General features: G+C 41.2%; 2 protein-coding genes across 5 annotated transcripts in view; one reads left to right on the forward strand and one right to left on the reverse strand.

Annotated features, from left to right (window-relative positions):
- The window catches only part of FNDC1 (fibronectin type III domain containing 1), a 124,385-nt gene extending 114,857 nt beyond the window's left edge, over positions 1 to 9,528 (reverse strand). For 3 of the 4 annotated variants that reach the window (XM_020986720.2, XM_020986721.2, XM_020986718.2), the window contains exon 1: positions 9,184 to 9,528. In XM_020986720.2, coding sequence (XP_020842379.1) covers positions 9,184 to 9,274 — 91 coding nt within the window. In that variant the 5' untranslated portion in view covers positions 9,275 to 9,528. The remainder of the gene's footprint in view (positions 1 to 9,183) is intronic. The other variant, XM_020986722.2, reaches the window with a different exon arrangement.
- Positions 9,529 to 23,680: 14,152 nt separating this feature from the next.
- On the forward strand, positions 23,681 to 25,702 carry LOC110208600 (nuclear cap-binding protein subunit 2). The gene has a single exon (XM_020986717.2). The coding sequence runs from the start codon at positions 23,838 to 23,840 to the stop codon at positions 24,306 to 24,308; it is 471 nt and encodes a 156-aa protein (XP_020842376.1). The 5' UTR covers positions 23,681 to 23,837; the 3' UTR covers positions 24,309 to 25,702.
- Positions 25,703 to 25,969: the final 267 nt, after the last annotated feature.

The raw sequence follows: 25,969 nt of genomic DNA on the forward strand, positions 1-25,969 counted from the left end.
ACTGAAAAATGACTTACTTAACAACAATCCTGTGTGTGTATGTATGTGGTGTGTGTGTGTGTGTGTATACATATATATGTATATATATAGCTTGTCTATACATAATTGTTCACATGTTGTTATCCCAGAACTTAGCACAGTCCCTGGCACACAATAAGTATTAATAAATAATTATTGCCTGCCTGACTGATCTGTTTTGGAAGAGTATCCTATGTCTGATGTGGTTGGCATTTGAAAGATCATTGACCTACCTTTCCTACCTACTTTATCTTTGGATCTACTTATTAAACAAAGGTTTTAGACTCTTCTAGTGTTATTATAGGGACTGTAGGTTTGAGTAGGGACTCAGAAACCAGATCGACTGGCATGGAATCAGTGTTCTTCCTTCTCTTCCTCTCTCCTCAAGCCTCCTTTATTTTTCGTCTTCCTTTTTTTTTCTTTCCTGTTTATCGCATACTGCTGAGCACTCACTGCTTAGCCTTACTGTCAACACTTAGAACCAAAGAGAATTCAAATATTTTCTGCATGTAGTGGGGGTGAAGATGAGCTAGAGGCTTTCAAAATACCTTGTTACCTACTAATGAGTAGCCCAAATGGCTAATTAAGAGAATTTTTCCTTCTTGACTTATCCTATGATGAAATTTCCTGCAACTAATGAAAGAGGGAAAAGAGGGGGGCAGCTGAGGAAGCAGCAGCACCCTAGAGAGTTTACTTTTAGGTAAATGAAACTTTACCCTAATTTTGTTTTCCTTTGTTACATAATTCACCCAGACCTCCAGAATCCTGCACATTACAAAGCAGAAATCACAGAAAACAATGCTTGACCCTAAAACAAATGAAAGTCTCAACAAAAATTAGACATGAATATATAATAACTTGCACACACCCCAGCAACAAACCGCAGTTACTGCTGCTGGTTCCTCTTGTTGGGGTGATATATGGATTCCTTCATCTGAAGGAAAGGAATGTATACACAGAATGAATTGCTATGCCACTGGAATGCCATGAGCGCCCTCTGATGACTAAAGGATTTCGGAACTGCAATTTTACTTGAGCTTCTTAGAGGGGGAGGATGGAGAAAATGGGGCCCCACCTCTCTCACAGAGTTAAAAGCATTTCTTGAAACAAGGAAAATTCTAAGAGCGCTTCTTGAAAACTTTTAGCTATGTGAAGAGTGGTTTTTGTTGTTGTTGTTGTTATTTTTTGTTCTTTAGCAGACATCCTTCCTGGGGTCCCATTTTCCATGGGGCACATTAATTCAGATCCATGATAACCACCACTGGAATAAAACTTTCAGGAGGAAGGGAGGGAACATGCTGAAAAAGAAAAGATACAATTGGCCATCCCTGGCCCCTGTGCTAGAGGATGGGGCTGGTGCTGGTGCTGGCGCTGGTGGTGGCTAACATTTATATGTGGCTTTAAGGTTCACAAGGCACTGTACGTATGTTACGACATTTGATCCTCACAACAGCCCTGTGATGTAGGTACTATGCCTACCTTAATAACTTGTTCATAAGTCCTTACAGCGTAAGGACTTGTTGTAGAGCAGGTACTCTGTAAAAGTTGGAAGTCAAGGCAATGGCAATGTGGCCAATGAATTATGGTGATAGGATCATGGATTCAGAACCAGAAAGGATCTATCTCCTGTGGGAACTGAGGGGATTAAGACGGCAAGTAGTCAATTTGGGAATTGAGTGAACTACACAGACTCTGTCTTGTGACTCAATTCTGGAGCTAGCTCAGTTCCCTTTCTATTCAGTTATGGCTCTCATCCAAATTCTGTCCTGTGAGAAAACTTCATTCCATTGTGGGAATTGGGAGAAAACCTTATTGCATTGTTTGAACCTAGCCCTGTGTGGCTGAGAAGCTGGACCATTCTACCTGCTGCTTAGAAACCCTTACCTAAGGATCTAGGTTATGCTGACCAGAAATTCAGTCAGATTCAAAGATTGATGCAAGGATTTTTTTTCACAATTATACACCTCAAGCAACCCATACCTTATCTGAAAACTGGCTCCATACTGATCAATCAGTTATTGTTTCTATGTTCCTTTGATTGCTTACAGACACTTGGGAAGAGTGGGACACCTCTTCTTCTGAATTCAGGAAACTGCAATTGTTACTTCCCAACTTGGAAAGTCCCTAATCTTCCCTCGAATTAGAAATCAGATTCCTAATGTTGTGCTGTTTCCTTTTAATTAATTGGCCTTATGTAATTAATTGTTCTTAATGTATAAAAAGTCTGTCTCTCTCTGTATTTGGGGTCCAAGACTAAGCTGAGGAGGTCTGATCCCTGTTTGTTGGGCAATTGCCATGCACTGCTTAACAAACTGACTCGCTCAGACGATTGAACCTTTTTTTCCTCAGTGATTTCATTTTTCATCTATCACACTCCCATTTATTTTGTACAACCCCATCATTTTACAGTTGCAGAAATTGAGTCCCAGAGAGGGTCAGTGACCTGTCCAAAATGACTGGTAGTAAGTATCAGACAGGATTCAATGACTTGCCAGGGTCACATTGCTAGTAGGTGTCTAAGGCCAGATTTGAATTCAACTGCTTCTGACTCCAGAGTCAGGACTCTATCTGCTGTGCTACAAATGGACTTAGAGTCAGGAAGACTCATCTTCCTGAGTTCAAATCTGGCCTCAAATACTTAGTAGCTGGGTGACCCTAGGCAAGTCACTTACCCCTGTTTGCCTCAGTCTCCTCATCTGTAAAATGAGCAGGAGAAGGAAATGGCAAACCACTCCAGTATCTTTGCCAAGAGAACCCCAAATGTGGTCATGAAGGGTAAGACATGACTGAAACGACCAAATAACAAAGCTGCAGTTACCATCCCAAGGAAAATCTTGAATTGTTGAGAGAATGAAGAGAGAATTAGTCCTGCCTTCCCTTATCAACAAATGTTGAAAGGTGTTGGGGTTTTTTTTTTAATTTTTGTGTTTAGTCTCCAGATTTAAATTTCTTCAGTTCTTATCAATCAGGGAATATACCTTTTACAATATCATTATGTATACAATTATCATTATATCATCATAATATGTACACAGCTCTTGGTGAGGGGAGATAATCCCCTCGGTAAGACTGAAAGACAACAGGGGCCGAGGTTACATAAAGGATATCAAGGTTTAAACTGTCCATGGGGGAGTAGAGTAAGGTGCCCTCGTATGTAAAGCCTTATCCATATGAAAGTAGGTATAGGTGATACCTTGGGCCTTCCTGTACTTTGATCTGTAATAATGATTCCCCCAACCCTCCCTCCTTAACTACCTTGTATCTTTTCTCTATATATTTATACAAAGGATGTTCCAAAAGTTGTCATGTAGTTTTAAGCATTTAAAGCATAATTATATATTATATTTATGTATAAATATGTACATGTTGTCACTCCAAATAGAATAGAAGCTCCTTGAGAGTAAGAATCATTTCATCATTTTTATATGTATTACCAATGCTACCTCAGCGCCTAACACACGGTAGGTATTTAAATATTTTGAGAAAGAGACTTTCCTGAAAATAGTCTTAATTTTCTTAGAGCTTTTTCTATAGATCTCTCTTAGGTCTTTAACTAACTCTACCTGGTAGAGTTAGACTCCACAGAGACTCCTCCCTATTGGATTATAAGTTTTTTAAAGTCAAGGCCTTTCTATCCTGGAATGTATCACAGTCTTATGTATACAGTGGGCGTTTAATAAATATTTTTTGGAACGAAATTGAATAATTATAGATCCTAAGTTGATTATAAATGTGTGTACACTATGGATATATAAAGACATAGATATAGCTATAGATACAACTATAGATACAAATAGAGACATAAAGAGATAATTGATTGGAACCAATTAAAATATTGAATAATGATTATTTGACAAATAGTAACCACTTAATAAATGATTGTTGACTGAATGATTGCTGTGGTAAAGGTACTCAGGGAAAACTTCCAGAGAAGTGGATTTTCAGGGTCAGCTAGGTGGCGCAGTGGATAGAGCACCAGCCCTGGATTCAGGAGGACCTGAGTTCAAATCTGACCTCAGACACACAATACCACTTACTAGCTGTGTGACCCTGGGCAGGTCACTTAACCCCACTGCCTAACCAAACAAACAAACAAAAAAAACCCCAGAGAAGTGGATTTTCAGTGGTGCAAATTATATGAGCAGCAATACTGAAGATCAGAAAAATATAAACATAAAAAATCATGTTAACAGTGAAATTTTGATATCATAAGATAATAAAGTAGATAAGAGCCCAGTATAATGGAAAGCACACTAGCTTTGAGTCAGAAGATAGGAGTTTGAATACTGTGTCTTGTTACTTAAAATTTGTATAATCTTAAATCATTTCTCCCTAGACCTCAGTTTCCTTATCTGTACAATGTGAGAGTTGGACTAAATGACCTCTTAGGTCCCTTCCAGCCCTACACCTCATGATTCCAGGAACCTCTCCACCTTCCAGACTTGTCTCTCTTCCATTGCCCTTCATAAGAAATCTCTTACAAGGTTCTGTGGAAAGAAGAGAAGTTCATGGAACCTCTTGATGAGAGCCCTCACTCACTCAAATCAAAGTCAATTGCAAGTCATGTCATCATCTCCCTAAAGTCATGGTCCTTTGAGAAGGAAGGACAAACAACCTGTGAGTAGTCTGAGCTGCCTGAATGGTGTGGAACTCAGCTGGCCAGTTCCAATTGGATAACTCCTTTCCTCTCCTCCTCTCCTCTCCGCTGATGGCCAAAAGCAACCTGGTTAACTTGGGGTTTACTGGGTAAATTTCTTTCTCAAAGACCAAGCCTGAAATCCAATTCAGGCTGGATCTCAAGGGTTGGACAACAATAGGTCCCCACCCAAGCACCACTTAATGGTTACTTTTTGGGTCCTCAGGGCTCTGAGTGAATGTAATTAGTAACTGTTTCTTTTTTGGCCAGCAACCCTGAGGGTCTTCCCCTCTCAGTTAGTTTGCTTGTTTTATTAAAGGAGCCATCCCTGGACTTAACTTCTTAAAGAGGCCTCTTCACTAAATGGGAGTTGCCTCACTCAAAGTGAGAACCTTAAAAGACCTTAGTTTAAAAGGGCCAGGGTCTCCCATTGTATTCTGAGCCATCTCCAGTCGTCCTGAGGAATATCTGGCCACTGGACCCAGATGGCTCTGGAGGAGAAAGTGAGGCTGCTGACTTTGCACAGCCTCCCTCACTCACTTTAAAGTCAATTGCAAGTCTTGTCATCATCTCCTTGATGTCACGGTCCTCTTCAAGAACAAAGGATAAACAGAACAACAACCTGGTGAGAGGCAACACTGTTAATAGCCCTTTCTACTCTCCACCATTGTTCTTATAAAGCTGATTCAATCATGTAGCCTTCCCTATGTAAAAATTTAAATCAGGCAAAGTTTGAATGGATACCCTCCCACCTTGGTTCTTCTACTTCCCCCCCATGCCAGGATTCCAATATATTGTACAAGCATGGCCTTGTTCCCTTATACTATCTATCTTAAGCATCTGTCAGAGTCCTCACCTAACCCAATGCCTTATGCTCCTTAATTATTTCTCCCTCCATACTCCACTTCAAAACTCTCGTTTTGCCAGAGCCCCAATCCCAACTAATATGTCTAGGCAAAAAGCAATTAGACAAATTAGAGTAAGACATTAACGACTGATAACATCTTAAAATGTTCCACTCTCCAAGTGGCATCTACATTTTTTTTTGGTTTCTTTTTTGAACATAAAATCTCATTGGCATAGGGAACCTCTGTTGAGGAATTTCTACCAATACAAGTTAGTTCCTATTCTTCAACTTATTCTCTTAAGACAGTTGCCATGGGGCACTAAGAGATTAAGTGACTTGGAGGGACTATATATATCAGAGGCAGGACTAGAACCCAGGTCTTCCTGATCCCAAGTCTGACTATCCTCTAACTTGTTGCCTCTCAGTATCTGCACATGTAAAGTACAAACTGGACTAGGGGTTGGTTAAATCCAAAGAAATTAATCTCTTGGTAGAATTTTAGACTATGTGTGGCCATAGAGTTCCAAATATATGTTACAATAAAAAGTGCCTTCCTTGTACCCTTCAAATTCCATCCAAAAGGCAACCCTCTGTCACACTGATATACAAGGCCTGCCTTTCTAGATCAGGATAAGACACGAAAATGACAGGGGCCCAACAAGGTAAACAAGAGATTTATTGTTGTTGTTCAATAGTTTTAGTAGTGTCTGACTCTTCATAACCCCATTTCGGGTTTTCTTGGCAAAGATAGTGAAGTGGTTTGCCCATTCCTTCTTCAGCTCATTTGAAAGATGAGGAAACTGGAGCGAACACGGTTAAGTCTAAGGCTGGGTTTGAACTGGATTTGAAGTCTTCCTGACTTCAGGCCCCAGTGCTCCATCCACTGCGCCACCTAGCAGCCAAATAACAGAATGCCACTTCTTTTTCATCTGCCTTGAGAAGCAAAGATCAGCTATTCTGTTTATAAAGACTACAGAAAAAGCAGAAAAAGAATCTAGTCATCTGAATTTGTGGTTCAGTGAAGACTGCAATGGATTGGGAATCAGATGCATTAGAGTTTGAATACAGATTCTACTACTCTCTATGTGGCTTTGAACAAACCACTTTTCTCGGTCTCAGTTTCCTGATCTATAAAAGGAAGGCTTTGGATTAGATAACTTGATGGCCTTTTCAACTCTAAACCTATAATGTTATCTACCTTTAAAAACTTTGCTCTTGGCTTGGTAAAAACATTTTAAAATGATCTCTATAACAAAGAAGAGAAAGTTACTAGAAAGTAAAGGCTTTAAAAATCTTTGCTCAAGGCTTTAGTAATTTACAAACTTCAGTTTACCCTGAAAGCCATTTTTAGAATTGTGATCATCTGTCACCATCAAACTACAGCTCTAGTTGTATCTTCACGCCTCAAATGGAGTATAGATATAGCAGATTCAGAATGTGTGTGGGGGGGATATTTCTTTTTTGTCTTGGCTTATACAACTTGATCATCGACACTAATCAAATTAAGCAACCATTTGTCAAAATCTCACTTCACTTTATGATGTATAGATGAAGCACCTAAGTCCTATGAAGGATGATACTTTAACTTTTTAATACTGGAGTACAGACAGGACACTTACCCACAATAGCAGATGAAATAAATTATATATCCTGTCATTTCTTCCATAGTTATGTGGAATGCTCTACAGGTTTCTGTGGGCTTTTTGTTAGTTTGTTTGTTTTGTAGCATTATTTAACTTAAGCCTGATTGTCAGCCACTCCAAAGTATGTTGTCCTACATTGTCTACTTCTGAGCTGGAGATCATTTAACTATAAACCCCATGTCAACACGGTGAAGTGGAATGCCAGAAAATATTCCAACTGAAGCATTCCACAGCTTTTCTGTGATTTATGAAAAGCAAAGCTGTAGTAAAAGGAGGGGAAATATGATGGAAGTCAGTGGACTACTAGGAACAAACCCTGGTTCCCAAATTCCTGACATCGTGGCTTCTAAATTCTAATACCATTGCCTGACCCAGGTGCTTGAAGGTGTAACAGTCATAAAGGCATTTTAGCAAAAACTCCAATTTAGTCAACTTTCTGGAACAACACACTTTCATTAACTCAAAGTTAATACGAATATATGCATATGTGCAAGTACCCATATATAACTAATGTAGATAGGAATGGGAGATTTAGAGAGGATTCAAAAAAAATTTTAATTGAATACATGATTTCTCTAAAAAAAATGTTTAATAAAATCTGTGAAGGATGTGTTTGAATACTCCACCTTAAGACTTACTTAGCAAAGCTTTAAACTTTTATGAGATGGATTCTAAGTTGACCCTTCAGTTCTAATGATCTGTATTCCTATGATTATGCCATCAAGAAAAAAGTAGACAACGCAAAGAACCCCACCCCACTCCCATTCCCTGGAGGGATTTCCCCCTTTATTCTGGCACTTTGGCATTTTAATTACAATCAAAAAGGAAAGGATTCATACTACATAACATCAAACAAGAACCCCTAATCAAAATGGGCTTTCTTCTCCTGCCTGGGAGTGACTACTATCAACAAATATTTCAGCTTTTTGGACTCCTACAAACTGATGACATAAACAAAACCCACACATTTTCAAAAAGTGAAAAGGCCTGCAAGAGAGGAGGTGGGAACAGAAGCCACCAAATGCTTTAGGATGAAGGAAACAAACCGCGACAGGCATGACTTCTAGCCTCTGAGAAACGGGTTCCCCTCCCCCGAAAGTTACAGAAGCACTGACATTTTTTAAGTGCCTTTCCAACATTTCAGCACCCACAGCATCCATCTCTGTTTAAAGCCTCTGCTTTCAGAAAAACCCTCAAGAGAGCTGAAGTTTCTCCTTCCTGCCTCAATCCCTCCTTCCCAACCCCCCAACATCAATTCTCTTCCCCTTTCTTCCCACCTCGTTCCCCACAAAGGAGTGGGGGAGGTTTGAGGGGGAGATACCACAACAACCCTTTATCCTGATTAGAAACTTCCCACGCAAAGTCACAGCGGCTGGCTGCTCAATGCAAGAGTGCCTGAAGCCTGACGCGGACTTCCTTCGCTGCGAACAAGTTTTGCTCCTTCTCAAACTCAGACTTAGGATGGTCCCACGGGAGCTCCTAGTTTCTCTAAGAAAATTCTGCGTGCCCAACACTTTCCCTTCTCTTCCCGCAGCTGTCGCCACCCTTGCTAACCGGTGAAGCAGAGGAGAGGGAAGGTTAAAATATAGGAAAGGACACCCAAGTGCTCCTGGCGTTCCGCGCGCAAAGACGCGAATCCTGAGCGCAAAGTGTGCCTTCCAGTTCCACAAGCCCCGGGAGCTGTCTCCGAGGATTCCGGGTCAAAGCGAATCCGGAGTCAGGGGTGACGCTGGTGGCGACCAAGCTTACGGTCATCACCTTCCCGTGTCCGGCTACTGTCCTCAAAAGATGCCCCGACCAGCCACCCTCTCCATCTGCCACCCCCTTTCCTTGCTGGAGTGAATGAGGATGGACAGGTTAGTGACACACTGCAAAGCACAGTGGGGCTGGAATTGGCCCCTCCAGGAAGCGACAGGACGGTGGCATGGAGCGGTGGGAGGAGGAGAGATGGAGAAGAGAAATGGAAGGGGAGAAAAGACGAGTGAGGGGAGAAGAATAAGGGGAGGAGAACCTGCTCCCCTGGGACTGGGGAACTGTACCTGGTGCCTCCGCGGAGGCTAAGTAGACGAGCGCGGCCAGGAAGAGCAGCGGGAGCCCGGGGAGCCGGGATGCGCGCCCCGTGAGAGCCATGGAGCCCGGAGTGTACGTTATTACCAGCCTTGCAGAATGGCTCACTGCTTCTGCCAGACCCCAGACGGGAGGGCAGGAAGAGGACTCCGCGAAGGCAAGCGAGTTACCGGTCCTGGGGCAGTCCCCACAAATGCTGGCTGTGATGCAACCCAGCTCCCAGCTCTCTCCCTCCCCGCTACACCCTCACAGGAGCAGTGACCAGCGCCCGCCTGTGCCGTCCGTGCGTCTTTCACACCCCAGCACCGCACTTCATCACTGAGGAGGCTTTTGCCCGGGCTGATGCTCTTTCTATGTGTTCCTCTGCCTCCCCCTGCCGGGTCGCGCGGACAGCGCAGGGGGCACTGCGGGATGGGGTGCCCAGAAAGGCGGAGCAAGGGAGAGACCAAATGGGTGGAGGGTGACTGAGGGATGCGGTTTGAAATCTGGTTGGTGTTTCTGGAGAGGTAATGATTTATGTGTAAAGGGAACAAGCCAAGGAAATTCCTTCGCTCCTCTCCCCTCCCTTGTTCTTTGGCTCTAAAAAAGCCTTTTAACTTCCAAACCAAGGAATCCACTTTGTCCTCTTAAATAAATAGCTCCGGATAATGCAGACATGAACCTTATCCAAAATGCTTAACATCCGTTTCCAGATTTCTCTCTGTTTTGTGGCTTGCCCTATCCTTCCTGCTCATAACTAAATCAATCATTTGTTTTTCCTTATGCATTTTATTATGCCTGACCATCTTTTCTCTGGCTATCACATGCTGATTTTAAACAGCCCTGCCTATTAGTCTGCCTAAAGAATAGACTTATTTGATCTTGATTCCCCCAACTGCTGTCATTTTTATATAGTGGACTATTACAGGTACTCTGTTCGTGTCACTAGTGTCACATCAATTCAACAAACCTATGTTAAGCACCTACCAATACAAAGCACAGGCTCAGCTTTCGGGCATACAAAGATTTTAAAAATGACAGAATCCCTGCCCTCAAAGGAACTTACAGTCTAAAAAGGGAATACAGTAGGGACACAAAGGTGGTACAAGGTAGAATGAAACAGGCAAAAGACAGATCTTAACAAAGGGCACTAGGAACTTTGAAAAGGAAGAGAAATTGCACTCTGATGGGAAGATCAGGATGAAGTTGGCCCCTAAGATGAACCTTGAAGTAAGAGGATTTGAAGGGACAGATATGAGGAGGAAATGCATCCAGACATAGGTTCCAAAATACTGTATAAACTATATGGAAGAAAAAAACACTTCAGATAATATAAGTATATATCTCTCTTCCAATAGTGTTGTTTAAGGTATCTATATGACCTTGGAAAAGTAACTTGCTTTCTCTAATTAATAGCTAGCATTTCTATAGCACTAAAAGATTTGCAAAGCTTGGGGCAGCTAAGTGGTGAAGTGTATAGCAAATTGGCCCTGAAGTCAGGAGGACCTGAGTCCAAATCCTGCCTCAGGTATTTGACCCTTAGTAGCCATGTGACCCTGGGCAAGTCACCTAACCTCATTGCCTAGTGCCCCCCCCAAAAAAGATTTGCAAAGCACTTCACATATGTTTGCTCATTCAGTCCTCACAACAACCCTGATAGATAGATACTATTATTATCCACATTTTACAATTAAGGAAACTAAGGCAGGCAGAGGTTGTGACTTGCCCCAGGGTTACATACTTGTTAAGTGTCTGAGTCAGGATTTTAATTCAGGTCTTCTTGATTCCACGTCCCATGGTCCTGTTCACTGTGCCACCTGGCTGCTTCTAAGCCTCAGTTTCTTCATCTGTATAATGGGAATAATGATATACCACTTCTTTCACAGGGCTGTGGTGAATATCAAGTAAGATAATATGCATGTGGCATTCTGAGGCAGCATAGCCCACATAAATTTTTTCTAGCATCCAACATTCAACCAGGCTTCTTGGAGGTGTTATCAGCAAGCCTAAAAATCTAGATGTTAAGTCACAAAAAAGCAAATAAACCATACAACTTCTACCTTAATACTTTAGAAACATGACCAGATTAGAATACAGCCCAAATACTTCTCCTTTCAGGAACCCTTCTCTGATGACCTTGGACAAGTCACTTAGCCTGTCAGATTGGACTAGTTTGCCTTTGAGATCCTCCCAGGTCTGAATCTATGATCTCATGAGACCAAAATCCTACAGCAGCCTTCCTTGATCTCTCTCTTTTTTGAATTTTCCTTGTGCCAAAATGCCTATTGGGCATTTTTAACTGGAGGTTCTAAAGGCATCTCAAACTCAATATGTCTAAAACAGAACTAGACCTAGCATCAGAAAGACCTGAGTTCAAGTTCTGCCTTACTACTGGACATGTCACTTAACCTCTAGCTACCTCATCTGTAAAATGGTGGTAATAGCACTTACCTCTCAGGATTATTGTGAGGATAAAATGAGATATTTGTGAAGTGCTTTGCAAACCTTAAAGTGCTATGCAAATGCTAACTCTTATGTCCTTCTGGTCCCCCAAGTTCACAACCTCCAATTGGTTCTTAATTCCCCACTTTCCCTACCCATAGTTGCTAAATCTTGTAAGTTTTACAATTACACCATCTGTCCCCTGTATTCCTTCCCTCTACTCATTTGGCCACCACTCTAGTTCCAGACCTCATCACCACTCATCTGGACCATTTTAATATCTTTCTAATTGGTCTCCCTGCCTCAAATCTCTTCCCTCTCCTATCTATCATCCTCAAAGATGCTAAAATATTTTTTCCTAAAGGGTATGTCTGACCAAGTGGTGAGACACAAAGTCCTAAAAGAATTGAGAAAGGGGAAAGGCTAATGAGGGCTGCAGTCAGTACCCTTCTCGATAAACTCCAGCAGCTTCCTATTATTTGTAAAATTGAATATACCTACCTCTATTTGACATTTAAAGTCCTTCACAATCTGGCTCCAAACTACCTTTCTAACTTTTCATTACTCCTTCTCTTGCACTCTATGGTTTAGTCCAGGGGTGGGGAACCTGCAGCCTTGAGGCCACCTTGAGGTGGGGCCTTTTGACTGAGTCCAAGTTTTATAGAACAAATCCTTTTATGAAGGGCATTTGTTCTGTGAAGTTTGAATTCAGCCAAAGGGCTATACTTGAAGACCTAAAGGGCCACATAGGGCCTCGAGGCCACAGGTTCCCCACCCCTGGACTTAGCCAAACACTTTTCCTGCTGTTCCTCACATATGACATTCCATCTTCTGTCTCCACTCACCTCCACTTCTTTGAATCCCTTGGAATCCCTTCAAAGCTCAGCACAAATGCCACCTCATCAGAGCTTTCCTGATCCTTCCAGCTACTAGTACCCTTCCTCTACAAAATGGCCTTGTTTATTTTGTATATACATATGTATGTACATGTCATCTCATCCAGTAGAATATAAACAGCTCAGAGGCAGGCACCATTTTATTTTTGGTTTGGTATACATAGTGAATAGCACACAGTAGGCACTTAATCCATGCCTGTTGATTGATTGATTAAATATGGATTACAGTCCTTTCCACAGGTAGTGGAATCATTTAATGCATTGCTTTGGCCAAAAAAAAAAAAATCATCGGTTGGTTACCAACCTTCTGGTGAAAAACATCTCCAGATTTCAATAGGCTGATCCTTGAACAACGGGGATATAGTCTTTCCCTGAGCCTGTACTCCAAGACTTTCTAGTTTGGTAAGGTATACCAGAGCTTGTGTTCTGCTGACATAAACTTTGAGCAACAAGGGTCACCTCCATATCATGGTAAAGCATCAGAGGAGGACTTACATGGAAAACCAAATCTTTTTATTGCTCACTAGTTCATATGTGTTTCTTGTGTTGATCTTCTGTTTTGTGCTTCTTTTGTATGACTCCTGGCACAATAGTAGGTATACAGCAAATGCTCAATAAATACGCAAATAAATATGGAAAGATTGGTCTAAACAAAAGTGAAGTAATCTATAAGTACATATTGGGCAACTACTGTGTGCCTAATATGCTGGGTGGTGTAGAAGATAAATGGAATCTCATTACCTTAAGCCTTGTGATTGACAAACTTTTGCAACCTTTGGGAAATTTAAATTCTTTGATCCATTTTTAAATTTTTTAAGATTTATAAAATCTGTGTTTACATGTCTTCTTACAGTGGAGGGTGTACTTTTCTACAGTGGTGCACATAAGTGTACTATTTCAGTGTTACACAGTACAAATCTGAGATTTTTCGCATCACTAGTTCAGAATAATCTGCCCTGGATTCATTTGAGATTGTCCTTGATTTGATTAGAAGATCAAAGAACTCACTTCAGTGTTCTGATTCTGATTCTGTTCCCACTTCTAGTATGCCTGTGTCTAAGGAAGACTGCCTAAAAAGATGTTTCCAAATCATTACTATCTTTCATTTTCAAAAAGAAAAAAGGAACCACTTTATGAACATTTCTTACTGTGGCTTTCTAACTCCTTCTAGAAATTTACAAGCACGCAGAAAAGTTTCTTTGTTCCAGCCCATTTGGCACCAATACCAGACACATTACTGCTCTGATGGAGCGGACCTTTTGATCACATCATCTCCTCATAAACTCCTGGCCCTCACTACTGGGCTAGTGAATGAATTCATGTGTTCAAATCATCCTCCAGGATAATACAAGTCATTAGCCCTTCTAATATTCTGAACTGCCTTTAAATACATTAGATTGCACGGTATTTGGCTTGTGTAAGATGTAAGAAGTCTGGAAAAATAAGAAAGGAACAGGTTATGAAGGGCTTTGAACACCAGATAGGATTTTATATTTGATCCTGGAGGTATTAGGGAGCCCCTGGAATTTATGGAGTATGGCGGTGGCATGGTTAGACTTGGGCTTCAGGTAAGATCACTTTGACAGCTGAAAGGAGGATGGACTGGAATGGGAAGACTTGTGGCAAGCAGTCTAATCAATAGGCTATTGTAATTGTCCAAGAATGAGATGATGAGGACCTGTACCACTGTGGTGGCAGTTTCAGAGGAAAGAAGGGAGTATATATAAGAGTTATTACAGAAGTAGAATCAATAGGTCTTGGCAACAGATTGGATTGGGTGGGGGGTGGCAGTGTGAGAGAAGGTGTTGAGGATAGCACTTAAGTTTCAAGCCTGGATAGTCACCCAGGAGAAGAGTGGTACCCTCAACAGTAATAGAGAAGTTAAAAAAGAGGGGAGGGTTTGGGAGGAGAGATGAGTTCTGTTTCAGAGATGTTAAGTATAAGACGTCTATGGAACATGCAGTCCCAAATGTCCAACAGGTAATTGGAAATGCAAAATGAAGGTTAGGAGAGAGGTTAGGATTTGAGGAGGTTGAAGCTGATTTGAGAATGATCGGCATAGAAATGATGATTGAATCCATTGGGAGCTGATATTACCAAGTAAAGTTGTATAGAGGGAAAAGAGGGCCTACAACAGAATCCTTCAGTTCCTCAACAGTAAAATGAGTAGATGCAGGAGATAATTTTTAAAGTTCCTCCCAGGTGTAATATTTTGTGATTAAGAAACAAGATAAAGCCTGTTTCTAAGATGCATCCTTTCAAGAAATGTTTATTGAGTGCTGACTATGTTTAAGGTACTGTGGGGAATATAAAGAAAATAAGATACTGTCCCTTCCCTCAGAATTTACTGTCTAATAGTTAAGATAAGACATTAGTAACCAACCAGAATACAAGGTCAAATGCAGTCAACAAGACTTTATTAAGTGCCTGCTATGTGCCAGGCACTATGCTAAGTTCTAGGGATACTAAGAATAGCAATAACAGCTCCTACCCTCTAGGAATTTACAATCTAACAGCAGGGGAGACAAAATACAAACAACTATATGCAAACAAGATATGTGTGTGGGGGTGTATAATTAAAGATAATCAGCAGAGGGCAGGCTTTAAAATGAAGAGAGTTTACAGATTAAAAAACAAAACAAAACATTCCCCTAACCTCAAGGAACTTACGTTCTATTGAAAGAAACAATATGTACATAGAAAATGAAATATAAAACATAGCCATAGAAACTGGACCTATAATTTCATTAGCATAGGTAAATCCCAGGTGAGGAAACTTCCTTTATCAATGCAACTTATATAGTCTTAGAGAATTACTCTTCTTAGAGAATGACTTAGGTATGGTAGTAGTAGCAGCAGTAGCAATAATAGAAATAGTAGCGGTAGCAGCAATAGTAGTAGTAGTAGCAGCATCAGTAATAGTAGAAATAGCAGCAGTAGTAGTAAAGTAGTAGCAGCAATAATAATAGTAGTGGCAGTAGCAGTAGTAGTAATAGTAGTAAAGTAGTAGCAGCAGCAGCAGTAGTAATAGTAGTGGCAGTAGCAGTAGTAGTAATAGTAGTAAAGTAGTAGCAGCAGTAGTAATAGTAATGGCAGTAGCAGTAGCAGTAGCAGTAGTAGCAGTAGCAGTAGTAGTAATAGTAGTAGAGCAGTAGCAGCAGTAGTTGGCAGTAGGAGGAGGAGGAGGAGGAGCCAAAGTTGTAGTAATAGTAGTAGCATGTCCTACCTCTGAAACACATTGACTATGCCAACCGGGGATAAGTCATTTATTTCTTCTTTGTAGCTCTGGGCAATTTTCAAGCCTATAATTTTTTGAAAAGGTACCTGTCTGTATTGGCAAAAAGAGTACCTCATTGGGAGCTCCCTATACAGATGAAATCAGAGGAATGATCCAAAAAGCAGAAACAAACAGCAGAATGGGGGCTAAATGAATAGTAGGATAGGGGCAGGAGGGGAACAGGGCTGATTCTGGGGGTGAGGGTGGCCAGGGAAGAGAGCTTTCAGCCTGGCAGACCGTGATTTAGAATCACCAGGATTCCTAGTGAAGCCATGAAAGATTATCATCCCCTTTACAGTAGCAATGGTTATGGCAATTTGATTCCAACTCCTGAGCAAAAGGTGGACAGCAGTGGGAGTTAATGGGGCTCTGAAGGGTGTGGCATTTAGCAGCAGGGCAGATATCAAACTATAGATCCTTCCTATGGTGATCAGAGGAGTCCTGGAGTCATTCCTGTGGTAGAGGGATAAGATACATTTGAAGTACTCACCCTCAATCTTCATCCAAGCTAGCTCTGCCCCAGTTTTAGAGGATTCTAAATAGGTCTCTTCATATGGGCCTAAAGAAGACAAACTTTAATTTCTGGTTTATTTTCCAAACTTTTCACAGATTCATGTCAGATGAAAATAATAAATGGACTATGAGACAAACTGCCTATTAATACTCATCTAAGAACTTGTAAGCTAAAAGAAACCAGGCTAGGGTTAAATTAAATCAGACTTTAAAACTTAGGTAAATCCTAATAAACTGCGTCTCTTTTTCTTTTAAATTTGCTTTTTAACAATCCCTTGTCCGTTTTCCTCTAGACAGACACTTAATGGTATAGCATGGAAATCAGGAGGAAAAAAGTGGGCTTGGTTAGTTGCGGTGGCAATGGTGAGTGTGGGTGGGGTTCGAAAGCTAGGAAGAGTCTCCAAATTGTAGTTGTCGATTGTAAAACTTGGCCCAGGCACTCATTAAATTTAAGAAAACAGATGTGGGCTGCCTTCCCAGTGTGTGCTTTCCCCAGACCCAACAAGGGCCAACAGAAAGGACATCGCCAATTAATCAACAGTATTTGAGCACTGAGCACTATGCTAGTTCGCAAGTCCGTTGTGTGCAAAGTACGTTATCAGAGGTACCCAAGCTTCAGGCCCAAGTCAATTGACAGAAACTCTCAGAAACAGAAAAGTCTGGCTACATTCTTTCCCGTCATTTGTCTGAGAAATGACATCTGGATCATTCTTGAAGGCTGTTATGAAGCTTTAGCCTCACTAACACAGAGAGGCATCAAAATTCTGAGGATGCAGGAGGTAGGATCTCATCCTGCCTCACATTACCTAATGTGTGTATGTGTGTGTGTGTGTGTGTGTGTGTGTGTGTGTGTGTGTGTGTGGGGGGAAGGTGACAACATGCTTTCCAATCGTGCCAGCTCTAGGGAAAATTGGAGAACAAATATATTTAGACTGTCCCTGACCCCTTTTTATGCCTTTTCCCAATCCCAAGCCTCCCCTCTTATACCTCTATCAGGCCCTTTTGTGTCCTCATTTTCTCCCATTCTTCCTCCTATGAAAGCCTAAAGTTAACTCATCAATTAATTTATACTGTATCATTAATGTCTAATCATTCCAAAAGAAATATTACATTTTAGGGAAGGAGGCCTTAAGTCAAAGAAATGAATGTTTGTGAGACTCAGTGGAATAAATCACTGAATTTGAAGTCAAAGGATCTAGGCTCAAATTTCTGCCTTTGCTACTAATTACCAGGGTGACCTCTGGTCAAGTCAATTCACTTCATGGGTCTCAGTTTCTTCATCTGTAAAATGAAGAGATTAAGAAAAAAAAGAACTTTTAAAAATCCAAAATGGATTAGATTTTTTTCTAAGATCTCTTTCAGTTATAAATCTATGACCCTGTGATTTATTATGCAAGGATCAGTGAGAATGAGATCCTTGGAAATAGACTAATCCATATTCTAAGTAAAACTAGCCTGGCTGGAAGTTGTTATTGTTCAGTTGTTCATGTTCAGATTTGTCATGACCTCATTTGGGGTTTTCTTGGCAAAGACACTGGAGTGGTTTGCCATTTCCTTCTCCAGCTCATTTTACAGATGAGGAAACTGAGGCAAACAGGGTTAAGTGACTTGCTCAGGGTCAAACAGCTAGTAAGTGTCTGAGGCCAGATTTGAACTCAGGAAGAGAGTTCTTCCAGACTCCAGGCCAGGTACTCTATCCACTGTGCATCTAGCTGCCCTATTTTAATATTCATTTCTTTGATTATATATTTATTATTATATTATTAGGATATGCTAATAATATCTTTTGACATTAGCATTATTTCATTTTCACAGATATAAGACAATTTTCCTTGCAACTTGAGCTAGTGCCTAGCCTTAGACAAACACATTTTGGAGTTATCATCCAGGAAAAAAGAAAGTTTCTCTGATGATATTTTCTAATCATGACATAATCAGAACTCTGAAAGTATGAGAGTGGGGGAAAGATAAGGAGAGAGAGAGAGAGACAGGGAAAGAGAGACAGAGGGAGAGAAAGGAGGAGGGAAGGAGGGAGAGATGTTAGTGAACAAAAATTCCATTTTGCCAAAAAGCCTTTGTTTGTCTCAAAGAAAATTATGTTAAATAAGTCTGGAAAGGTAGATTGAGATCAAGCTGTGAAGGGCTTTAAATGGCATGCTGAGGAATTTGTATTTTTTCCCAGTAGCATTAAGGAACCACTGAAAATGCTTGAGGAGGGAAGTGATATGGTTGAAACTGTGCTTTAGGAAAATCATCTTGGCAGCTACATGGAGAATGGATTGGAGAGGGAAGAGCTGCAAGCTGAGTGACCAACGAGGAGGCCACCCAAACAGTCCAGGTGAGAGGTGACAAGGACTTCCACTAGGGTTGTTTCCATGTGAACAGAGAATTATTCCTGATGCCCTCATATCATTTCTCTGCTCAGTTTCCCCACCTTTGGCCTCTCATTATTATTTTGTCTTTCCTTCTTCCCCAGTCTCATCCTTTTTGTATCCTTTCCTCACCATACTCCTTTCCCCATTTACCATAGTTTCTTGTTGCTGTTTTTCAGTCATTTCAGTCATGTCCGACTCTCCGTGATCCCATGGTGGGGTTTTCTTGGCAAAGATATTGGAGTGGTTTGCCATTCCCTTCTCCAGCTCCAGGGTGAAGTGACTTGCCCAGGGTCACACAGCTTACAAGTGTCTAAGGCCAGATTTGAACTCACAAAGATGAGTCTTCCTGATGCCCATCCCAAGCTCCATCCACTGTGCCACCTAGTTGCCATTGAGCACAGCTACATAAATCTAAAGAAGTCATGGTCCACCTCCTAAGTTCCCCTCACTCTAACTGAATTCCACTACCATTCCCAAATGCTACGATATGAGTTTCCCCGTGAGAGCTCTTGGTGGGGATAATGCAGTGGTGGGCCAAAACAAGTGTTCCAGGTCTCTCTCTGATCAGGCTTATTCCTGAGAGTCATAACTCAGGCATCTGTGTTCTGCACAAGAGTTGTACAGCTTACTCAACCAGAATTAACAGGGGACAACCACTATATGAAGGTGGTGTCTAAAACACCCAAAAGGCATCACGTGCTATAACCTATAGGCTCTCAGGGGAGTTATCTGGATAGGGGAATAAAGTGGGCCCAGAACCTAGGCCTTCATGACTGCCCTATCTTGTATGATCAGTGATTGGTTATTCAGGGAGCCATTCAGCAAATACATATAAACAGATGGTCCGTTCAAACAAATATGATGTAGAAAGATTGGCTTTACCTTCCTAGGTCAACTCACTGTTCCAGTAAGCCTGATGGTTTATAGATTGTGTCTATTCATTTAGATGAAACCCTTGTTACTGGTAACAGGATTTTTACTGAGCCAATCTCTAACCTGAGAATGTTCCCAGCCACACAAAGTAGGCCTAGAGGTGGAAGCCACAGTAATCAAGTAGTTTAATTAATCAGCTTCGGAGTGAAGAATGTTCTCCTAGCTGATTACAATCAACTAATGGTTTCCCCCGAGAAACCCATAAGTCCCACAATACAGCAATTCTGGAGTCAAATCTTTGGGGGCTGTGACCATCTCCCCTAAAGTACAGAACCATAGTTCTGTGACAGGAACAGGATCTACAATCTTTGATTTGTTTCACTTAAGGTCTAGTGATTGTGAGCATTGTCAGAGTTTTGATTAATCAGTTCAAGCTGCATTGTGAGCTCTGACCCCCGAGGCAGAGAGGCAGTTCTTGAGAAAACTAAATTATTGGTATATTCATTACACATATCATATCGATTAATATGAAAATTATAAATTTCTTACTAGACATAAATTTCTTACTAGAAATTTCTTACTGGAGTGTTTGTGTTAGAATATATCAACAAATGATCACAGAATCACAGTGTTGAAAGGGACCTCAGTGTCCATCAAGTTCAATTCACTCCTGAACAATCCCCTCTATCAGGAAGCTGACAAAGTGACATCCAACCTTTGCCGAAGAGGCCCCAGCAAGGGAGAGTCAATCACTGCCTGAGGCCCTTCATTCCACTTTTCAATTGCTCTAGCTGATGGGAAGTTCTTCCTTCTATTTAGTTTTAACTTGCCTTGTTACATCTTCCACCCCCTTCTCATAGTTCTGCCCTGGAAGATCAGCAGAGAAAATCTCATCTGCTCTTGTAGGTAGTAGCCTTCCAAATGATACCCTGTTTCCCTTCTCTTTTTTGGCCTAGCTGATTCTCTATGTTGTGAACTTGATACCCTTCCCCATCCTGGCTGCCCTCTTCTGGATGGTCTCTTGCTTATCAATATCCTTCTTAAAATGGGGTGCCCACAATATTCCAGATGGGGTCTGATCAGGGCAGAGAAAGGTTACAATCACCTCTAGAGTTCTCTCCTTCTATAGGTCTGCTCTTTTAATGTGGCCCAGATTTGGAATTAGATTTTTTTGTATTGCCGTATCACATAACTCTACAAGCCTGGATAAAAGAGAAAGAAAAGAATTGACCAAGCTCACCTATGTGGTCTTCAGCTAATAAATAGAAAGGGGGATGGGGCAGGGGATAAGCGTGTATATGACGTTTACATATTTTATATATTTATTGTGTTTATATATTTTATGCATTTATATAACACCAGGCTATATCTATATACACATACATACATGTATACACACATATATGTATACATACATATATGTATATATAAACATATACATATATAATATAATTTATATGATACATACATACATGCGCATGCCAGGAACTGTACTAAGCAATTTTCTACAAATATTGTCTCATACGATCCTCACATATGTGAGGTAGGTGCCATTATTATTCTCATTTCACAGTTGAGGCACCTTAAGCAAACAAAAGTTAAGTGACTTTCCCACAGTCGCACAGCTACTAAGTGTCTGAAGTTGGATTTGAACTCAGGTCTTCCTGACACAAGGTCCAGTGCTACAGCTACTGCTACCAGCTGCTTCTATAGGTATTGAAAGTGAAACCAAAGGTTTCTGCCCCCTCTAACATTCTCTATGATCTAATGAACCTTTCTCTGACTTCTATAATTATTATAATCAATTTGTTGTTGTTCAAGTGTTTCAATGATGTTCCCATTTGTGACCTCATTTGGGGTTTTCTTGGCAAAGACACTGGAGTGGTTTGCCATTTCCTTCTCTAACTCATTTTACAGATAAGTAAACTGAGGCAGACAGGGTTAAGTGGCTTGCTCAGGGTCAAACAGCTAGTAAGTGTCTGAGGTCAGATTTGAACTCAGGAAAATGAGTCTTCCTGCCTCCAGGCCAGGTACTCTATCCACTTTGCCACCTAGCTGCCCATTATAATAAATAATAATATTCAAATAGAGAGCCTACTTAAAGAAATTGGTGCACCCATGTTCCATACTAGTGAATACTAAGGCTGGTAAAGCCCCCACTGTCTACCCATGGAACTATTTATAATTATTTACAAATTTGTTTACTATTTTTTTTACCTTTTACCTCCTATGGTGGTTAAAACAAAAACAAAAACAATAAAGGGCAGCTAGATGGTACAGTAGATAAAGCACTGGCCCTCCTTCAGGAAGACCTGAGTTCAAATCCAGCTTCAGACACTTGATACTAAGCTGTGTGACCCTGGGCAAGTCACTTTACCCCATTGCCTTGCCAAAAAAAAATAAAATAAAAAAAGCAATAAATAAGTACATTAATGAAAAAACATACTTTTAAAAAAAATTTAAATCCATTTCAAATTCCATCCTCAAAGAAGATAAACATTTTCTGAGGATTAAGGATTTTTTTGGTTTCAAACTTTACAAATCTCTATTCTACCTAGTTCTGCCTGAGGCTCGAGTATAGGCAAAGTTGTATGTACAGGCCTAAGTCCACTTTTTTAATTTGTAAAATTTATGACTTCCGGTTTCCACTTGAGAAGGCACTTATTTTTATATTAATCAATATGATATGTGTAATGAATATACTAATAAGTTTTCTCAAGAGCTGCCTCCCTGGCTTGGGAGTCAGAGCTCACAACTGCAGCTTAAACTGATTAATCAAAACTCTGACAATCTGACAAAACTCAGAATCACTAGACCTTAAGTGAATCGAATCAAAGAATGTAGAACCTGTTGCTGTCACAGAATGGTGCCGTACATTAGGGGAGGTCACAACCCCCAGACTTGACTCCAGAATTGTTGTATTGTAGTTTTCTTGTGGGAAACTGATTTTTTGTAATGCACCTTCTCCTTCCCCAGTTGTGATTTAAGTATATAACCCGTGCTTTTACTTCAGCTAGGAGAACATTCCTCACTCTGAAACTGATTAATTAAATTGATTACTGTCACTGGGTCTCAAAGGCCTGATTTTGTGTGGCTGGGAGCATTCTCAGATTAGAGGACGGCTCAGTAAAAATCCTGACACACCCACTCCCACCCCTGCTCATGTGTCCGTTCTCCATGTGTGCATCCTTTTGATAATAATTTCAATCCACATCTTGAACCTATTCTATTTTTTAATGTATTTTTATTAGATTGCAAACTTGTGCTTTGGCTTTATGACAAGAATTTCTTTTTTGCCTGCCCATAAAGTATTCTGATGCATATGGCAAGTCAAATATGTGCGGTCTGTTGAAGACAGATCCCATTTGAAGGTTCAGTGCATTTAATAGCATACCCTACATAACACTTCCCTAAAGAGAAGCAATGCAATGCTTCCCCTTTCTCCCTACTGTAGCCAGTTACAGTCTTCTCACTGTCTAGTGAACCGATCACGGTCATTCCTTCTTTCATGTTGTTCTTTTTTTTTTCTGGACTTCCCTCTCAATCTACCACCATCAATAAAAAATCTAATAATAATTCATGTTAGGCCTTTTCAAGTTAGAAATCTCTTTCTTCATAACAACCCTGGGGCAGAAGCATCATGTTCCTATTTTACAGACGAAGAAACTGAGGTTTAGGGTCAGAACCCAGAACTCCTTTGCTTGTTCTGTTATTATGTTTATGTTCCACCTAATTGAATCACAGAATCTTAGAATGTAAGCTTCTTGAGGGCAGGGGCCATCTAGTTCTCTTTTGTTTATATCCTCCAAGCCTAGAAGCTTTACGTGGGCGTGGTAGAGGAATTCCCAAAGGCAAGCAGGAAAGGGGGCGGGGCGCAGGGCGCCGGAAGAGGGTGAACAGGAAAAGGAAAATGACGCGCCTTTTATTCTATGCATTTTACATCTCCAGGCAACACTGCTAGAAGGTCTCAGCGGAACAAAGTCATCCGACAGTAGAGGGCAGCAAAGACTACGACTCTTTCGCTACAGCGGGGCAAGAGATACTAAGGCAGCGCTTCCGGCCGGCGCGCCCTGTGATTGGTCCCAGCGGGAGAAGCTTCCGGTATTCCCCGGAAGTCCGCTGCCAACCGCTGCAGAGTCGCCTCAGTGAGCGCCAGATCGCGCCGCTCGTCGTGCTGGTGTTCTGCGGTGCCAGTTCTCTTAGTCGGACCACCTCGCTCCACCACCGCCGCCGCCGTTCGCTGCCCGTCGCCCTGTACCACCGCCGCCATCATGTCGGGGGGACTCCTGAGCGCGCTGCAGAGCGACTCCTACGTGGAGCTCGGCTGGTACCGCGACCAGCACTTCCGAGGTAAAATGGACGACCAGGAAAAGTTACTAAAGAAAAGCTGCACGCTGTACGTCGGCAACCTGTCCTTTTATACCACGGAGGAACAGATCTACGAACTCTTCAGCAAAAGCGGGGACATCAAGAAGATCATCATGGGCCTGGATAAGGTGAAGAAGACGGCCTGCGGCTTCTGCTTCGTGGAGTACTACTGCCGCGCCGACGCCGAAAACGCCATGCGCTACATTAACGGGACTCGTCTGGACGACCGCATCATCCGCACGGACTGGGACGCGGGCTTCCGGGAGGGCCGCCAGTACGGCCGCGGCCGGTCCGGGGGCCAGGTGCGAGACGAGTACAGACAGGACTACGACGCCGGGAGAGGAGGCTACGGGAAGATAGTGCAGAACCAGTGAAGGACCAAAGCCCGGCGTTACGAACGATCAGACAAAAAAAAGACGGCTCGGGCTTGCAGACAGATCCCGGTGCTTCTGAAAACAGCCGACTGGCCACAAAGCTGACTCATCTCCCTGCCTCTGCGCAAGAATTAAGCAGGAAACCGCCTGAAAAATTATCAGGTGACAGAAACTGAGAAAAGTGGCTTTGGTTCCGGCGTTGGGGCCTTGAGGTCTTGCAAGTTTGAGCACCCGAGGAACAGTAACTGAGCAGATCTGTATTATTTATTAACCTAGTCTAGCAATACTTTCTTTAAGCAGAATTAGAAAATGACCGTGTTACTGTTCGTGGGAGTGATCATTTATAATAGCATTTTTCTAATGCTGCTGCGTAGTAGGACGGTTTTTATTTCTAAGCTTTTTGAAGATGTTTCTTGTTTTCCAAGGTGATTTCTAACCCAGAAGATATTGAGTAAATCGTTGAACAGTTATGCTTCATTTTTAGTGACTTGATAAAAAGCACCTGGGAGAGCGCTCTAGCTCTGGTGTTTTAATTGGATGATCTATAAAGAAATTTGTAATGAGGATGTTAATGGTACTCATTAAGCACGTCCTTTAATCTTTTACTGGGAAGCCAGTGCAAAAACTTTAGTTATCCTAAAAGTATCTTCCTAAGAGATGAAGAAAAAAGGATTTATAATGGGAAATTCCTAACTAAGACATTGTTGGGGTGGAATATTAGGTAAGTTAGGAGGTGTTTATTTTAACTTTGAAATTTTTGAAAGTTGATATTGCAGTTGTTACGTTTATTTTTTTTTTACCAGAATCATAAGGGAATGGGCAGGTTTAGAATAAAACCTGAAAATCAAGGAAAATAAAACATTTCTTATATGAAATATCAAATAAACTTTGTCAGTTTCCTGGCCAAGTAGGACACATCCAAATGATACAATTTTTGTGTATCACTATTGGATTGGGCTTAAGTAACTGAGGTTGAGTTGTGAACCCGAAATCTTCACTGACCTACCATAGTTGGAGTTGCTACAACTTACAGTTTCAAGAAATGAAAGGCAGTTTTAACTGTTGTCTAAACTGCTGACAGTTTTAAATATTTTTCCTGATATACTTACGTATATTGGGGAGGACAGGTTTGAGTTAATTGCCTCAACTCCAGAAAATTAGAAAGTGTATTGAAAAGCTCAGTGCAGTTGATTTCTTAAAAATCTGGGTGGTTTACAGTTTATCAATTTAAAGAATTTTTACCATTGTGGAAAAATCAAGGGCTACAGCTGATGGTCAGTAAGTATAAGCCTCTCGTTTTCAGTAGTCTGTAGCATAGGGTAGTTGGGAATGAAAGTTCTTTAGTGTGAACTTTTGTTTTGGATGTTTAATAAAAATGATTCGTTGAGTTTTAATTGGTTGTCTTGATATGTGTGTTTTTATTACTCCTAATTTGTACATGGGGGTTTGGCTTGAACCACATGCAAGTCTTAAACCTCCTGCCTGTGTCTTCCCTCTGTTTATTATTAACAGAGTTTGGGAGTTGCATAATGAACAAGACCCTAGAAGGAGAAAAAGTTACTGAGGTAGGGAGAGAGAAGAGCATGATTTTGTTTAAAAAAAAAAAGCAGAAAGCAAAAGATAACAGGCTTAAAGCCAGGAATAACTTACCAGCAAAACTA

Source organism: Phascolarctos cinereus, unplaced genomic scaffold (assembly GCF_003287225.1).
Source record: "Phascolarctos cinereus isolate Bilbo 61053 unplaced genomic scaffold, phaCin_HiC Scaffold_5;HRSCAF=322, whole genome shotgun sequence".
NCBI lineage: Eukaryota > Metazoa > Chordata > Mammalia > Diprotodontia > Phascolarctidae > Phascolarctos > Phascolarctos cinereus.